Source organism: Leptosomus discolor, chromosome 1 (genome assembly GCF_034619465.1).
Source record: "Leptosomus discolor isolate bLepDis1 chromosome 1, bLepDis1.hap2, whole genome shotgun sequence".
NCBI classification, from domain to species: Eukaryota; Metazoa; Chordata; class Aves; order Leptosomiformes; family Leptosomidae; genus Leptosomus; species Leptosomus discolor.
Window position 1 is genome coordinate 47,807,713 of NC_141391.1, and position 4,509 is coordinate 47,812,221.

Here is a 4,509-nt window from a genome sequence, read left to right on the forward strand (position 1 = left end):
TTTTTTTTCAGTCGGCGAGACATATAATGCACCTTGATGATTGTAAGTAGTACCAGCATCGTTATTACGGAAACACATCATCGCTTCCAATTCGGGAGACTGTGATAGTGCAAAATGAACCCCCACACACACCCCCACCCCCCAAAAGCCATCCTCTACCTAACGTTTATTATTTACAATAAACGACTTTGAAGCCCAGATGGGGTTTTTTGCGTGTTTGCTCCCAACATGCAGAGCCCTCAGAAACAAATGTCATTTCAAACCCCGCAGTGGTGATTTCGTTTGCCTGCCGGGTGCAATCCCCCCGCCCCCCAGCCCTCGGAGGAAACCGAGGTGGGACCTTTTTCCCACCACAGCGCGCTGCTAACCTAAATCCAGCCGATTTGGTAGGGATGCCGGGGGGCATGGAGTGGGGAGCAGGGCTGGGAGGGAGGGAAGAGGACATAGTTAACCACGAGCCTTAATGAATCTGAACATACTCTTTCGGAGAGCATCCCTGCTCAGGCAGGTTTAACATCTGCCTCCAGACACATCTCTGCAGAGACAGGGACCTGTCTTCAGGCACAGATGGAAACGCAAACCACGCAGGCGAGGGAAGAGAAACAAAGGGGCCGTGGAGTAACTTTTGTTTGTTTGTTTTCCTTGAGCTGGCTCGGATTGTTGAGTCAACAGCGGAGAGGGAAGGGACCGACTCCCGGGAGGTCCGGCTGCCCCGCCGGGCTGCGGCCGCCTGCCCCGGCCCCGCTCCCGGCCCCGCTCGCACTGCTCCCCCGGCACAGACAAGACCCATCTCCAAAGCCTCGAGAAAAACCGCGTTAGAGGGAAAAAAATAATAAATATCCAAAACCCAAAAGAAAACGAACAACAAAAAAAAAACCCAAACCAAACAAAAAACCCAAGCCAACCAAAGAAAAAGACCCCCCTCACCAAACCACCGCCGTCCTCATTATTCATTACCAAGCCAGGGGAAAGAAAGAAAAGCAGAAAGTAATGAAAAGAGACCCAAACCAAACGTAGCATCATCACCGACAGTTTCGCCTTCCGGGTTTGTTGGTCGGTTTTGTTTTCCTTCGGAAAGTTGTGACTTAGGTTTCTCGGTTTGTGGTTGTTGCTGTCACGGCATTTATTGGTGTGTGTCTGTGTGTGTTTACGCTTTAAGTTGCTCTTTCTCCCGCTTTCTGTCGGGGGGGAAGGGGGACCAGAGGGGGGAGGGGGCCGCAGAAGTGATCCCCACGGGTTTCTAGAGCGTTTTAACCTCCTCTCTCCTCCTTCTTCTCGTTGGTGTCCCGGTGTCTTTTTGTTTTAATAATTGATAGCGCGCACCCCACCCCTCCCAAGAACGCCCCCCCTCTCCCCTCTCATCGAGTAGTTCGCGTTTCCTTTCTACATCGTCCCTCGGTCCCCAGGAGCTTCCCACGGCGTCTCGGGCGACGGCGGCGGTGCGTGGTCGGCCCCCGCGGCCCCGGCCCGGGCCCCCCCCCCCCCCCCCGGTGCCCCCGGTGTCAGGGCCGCCCCTCCCGCCCGCCCCTAATAGGTGGCGGAAAATTTCATCCGTTTCTGCTTCTGTCTCTGGTTGCAAAACCAAACCCGCACCACGTTCTTTTTGAGGTCCAATTTCTCGGCGATGGCGGCGATCTTCTCGGAGGAGGGCCGGGGCTGGACGGCGAAGTAAGCCTCGAGGGAGCGCTTCTCCGGGGCGGCGATGGAAGTCCGCTTGCGCTTCTTCTCGCCCCCGTTGAAGAGCTCGGGCTTGTTCATTTTTTCCCTCTGGGCGCCCTCGGCCTCCTCCAGCCAAGCCTGCAGGATGGGTTTGAGGGCGATCATGTTGTTGTGGGAGAGGGTGAGGGACTCGAAGCGGCAGATGGTGCTCTGGCTGAGGGAGCCCACACCCGGGATCTTCAAGTTGGCCAGCGCCGAGCCCACGTCGGCCTGGGTCACCCCCAGCTTGATGCGGCGCTGCTTGAAGCGCTCGGCGAAGGCCTCCAGCTCCCGCGGGTCCGTGTCCGAGTCGCAGATGGAGGCCAAGCCGGCCGCCCCCACCACCGCCGCCGCCGAGGCCACCTGCCCCGCGGCCCCGTGGTGCGCGGCTACCAGCCCCGGGTGCGGCAGCCCCGACGGCATGTTCATGGCGGCCGGGTGCGAGAGGTGGCCCAGGCCGTGCATGTGCGAGTGCGGGTGGGCCGAGGTGGAGATGAGGCCGCCGCCGCCCCCGCCGCCGCCGCCGCCGCCCCCGCCGCCGCCGGCCCCGCCGCCGCCGCCGCCCGCCCCGTCGTGGCCGCCGCCGCCGCCGCCTCCGCCGCCTCCTCCGCCGGGCATGAGCGCCAGGGAGGGGGAGGTGATGTGGTCGAGGAGGTCTCCGGGCTCCAGCGCCTGGTGGTGGTGGTGGTGGTGGTGGTGGTGGTGCGCCAGGGGCACGGTGGAGGTGGAGGTGCAGGGCACGCTGTTCATGGTGTGGTAGGTGGCGTCCGGCTTGAACGGGTGGCTCTTGCCCTGCGAGACGGCGATGTCGACGGCGGCCAGAGCCTCGGCCCGTGCCAGCAGGGTCTCATCGAGGCTGGCGAAGATATTGCTCTGCAGCTGCAAGGGGCACAAAACAGAGCGGGGTGCGGGGAGAGGAGGGCAGGGGGGCAAAGCGCGGAGAGGGAAGGGGACGGCGCGGAGAGGGGGGCAAGTGGGGAGTTGGGGAAGCGTCGTGGGGAAGGAGGGGGGAAGTGGAGGAAGGGGAGCCCGGGAAGGGAGAGAGGGGTGGGCAAAGTTGGGATGAAAGTGCGGGGGGGAGCCGGCAGCAGTAGTCGCGTGTAAAAGGGTACGGGGAGGGGAGCGCCAAGTGAATGGGGCAAGGGGGATATAGCAGGAGGAAGCACGGGGAAGTGAGGGGAAACAGGGGATGGGGTGGAATAATAGGGGGGGAAGCGAGGAGGGGGAGCAAAAGAGAAACACAAGAAGCGAAGAGTAAAAAGGACAGGAAGCCGGGAGGCGGAGGGGGGGGGGGGGGGGGGGCGAAAAAAGAGAGGACGAAGGAGTGAAAGGAACAAATAAATAATAATAATTGGGGGAGGGGGAAGGAACGAAAGAAGAAGAGAAAGAAGGAGAAGAAATGGATCTGTAACTCTCAGCTGGGGAATTGTGTCAAACACAAGAGCACATAAAGCGCATTCCTTTTCAGAGGCCGAGTCATAAAAATTAATACAGAGAGTGGATGAAGTCGGAGACGCGTGTGAACACCGCTTTCAAAAAAGATCACAGGCGCTCAGATGATTGCAGAGGACGACATGAAAAAAACATTAAGCGCCGCTTGTCAAAATGTGCCTCGCAGCGGTTTTTTTATTAATGCACATACACATACATGCAGTATACAGAAAAGAGAGAGAGAGAAAGAAAGAGTGTGTGCATGTGTGTAAAAGAAAGAAAGAAAGAAAGAAAGAAAAAAAAAAAAAGAAAGAAAGAAAGAGAAAGAAAGAAAGAAAGAAAAAGAAAATAAAAGAAAAGAAAAGAAAAGAAAAGGAAAGGAAAGGAAAGGAAAGGAAAGGAAAGGAAAGGAAAGGAAAGGAAAGGAAAGGAAAGGAAAGGAAAGGAAAAAGAAGAGAGCTGCAGCTGCCTGTCCCTTACCGGTGGAGTTGGTAGACATGCTCTTCTTATTGCTTCCGAGCTGGAGTGTAGAGAGGGGTATTTGTGCTCAGGTAGGGTGGGATGCATGGCAAAATGCGGCTGTTTGCTGTTCATGGACATCATCTTGAAGGCTTGGCATGTAAATCCACAAACACTCCTAAAGTCGGGGGAAAAGTGCTCTCCGGGCGCTCTCCTCCCGCCGGGGGAAGCCGCGGACGGCGGCGGGTGGCGGTGGCGGAGCCGGTGGCGGCGGTGCCGCAGCGGACCCTGCCCCCGCCGCCGCCGCTGACGCGGTGGCCGGGGCTGGGATGGGTGGGTGGGTGAGCGGGCGGCGAGGCTCCCTCCGGCCCCCGCCGTCTCACTCCTCTGCCTGCCGCTGCCCGGCGCCGGGCGCGCTGCGCTGCGCTCTGCCCGCACCTGAGCCCCGCATCCCGTGGCTACCGCCGGGCGGGCTCTCGCGAGAGCGCGGCGGCTCCGGCTTTGACAGGCATCAGCTGTCTCCCCCCCTTCCTCCTCCTCCTCCTCCCCCTCCTCCTTTTCCTCCTCCTCCTCCTCCTCCTCCTCCTCCTTTTCCTCCCGCCGCCCCCAGTCCCTGCCTCCCCGCGCCTTGTTGCATCTCCCGCAGCCCTCGCCCGTCTCGCCGGGGCGGCGGCGGCGGGGCCGCTCTTATAGCGAGCGACACCGAGCACCGGGCGGCTGCGGCACCTGTGGCTGCCACACGTGCGCGCTGCGCGGCCGTCAGCGCGGCCCGGGGCGCCTCGACGGGGCGGGGATGGGCGGCGGGGCGCCGAGGCGGCGGGGCGCCCCCGGGGCGGGGCCGGCTGGGGTGCGGGCGGGAGCCCCTTCCCTGCCCTCGGAGAGGCGGCAGGAACCGGCCCAGCCCTCGGCACCGAAGCACAA

The 4,509-nt window shown here is 60.8% G+C and overlaps 1 protein-coding gene across 4 annotated transcripts; it reads right to left on the bottom strand.

The window, feature by feature from the left end:
* Positions 1 to 1,527: 1,527 nt before the first annotated feature.
* On the bottom strand, positions 1,528 to 3,732 carry POU4F1 (POU class 4 homeobox 1). 4 transcript variants are annotated; one of them, XM_086482015.1, is made up of 3 exons: positions 3,610 to 3,732; positions 2,318 to 2,577; positions 1,528 to 2,218 (listed from the first exon to the last, which is right to left on the bottom strand). In XM_086482015.1, the coding sequence occupies exons 1-3, from the start codon at positions 3,730 to 3,732 to the stop codon at positions 1,528 to 1,530; spliced, it is 1,074 nt and encodes a 357-aa protein (XP_086338141.1). The 4 variants fall into 4 exon arrangements, with proteins under 4 accessions (XP_086338141.1, XP_086338142.1, XP_086338140.1 ...); XM_086482016.1 differs by having other exon boundaries at positions 1,528 to 2,150; positions 2,316 to 2,577; XM_086482014.1 differs by having other exon boundaries at positions 1,528 to 2,222; positions 2,316 to 2,577.
* Between the last annotated feature and the right edge of the window lie 777 nt (positions 3,733 to 4,509).

Bases quoted from the DNA above. Each gene is read 5' to 3' on its own strand.
- POU4F1 (XM_086482013.1), bottom strand. From the start codon at position 3,732: ATGATGTCCATGAACAGCAAACAGCCGCATTTTGCCATGCATCCCACC. The intron at 2,578-3,609 runs GTAAGGGACAGG...TGCCCCTTGCAG, and splicing joins CATGTCTACCAACTCCACCG to CTGCAGAGCAATATCTTCGC.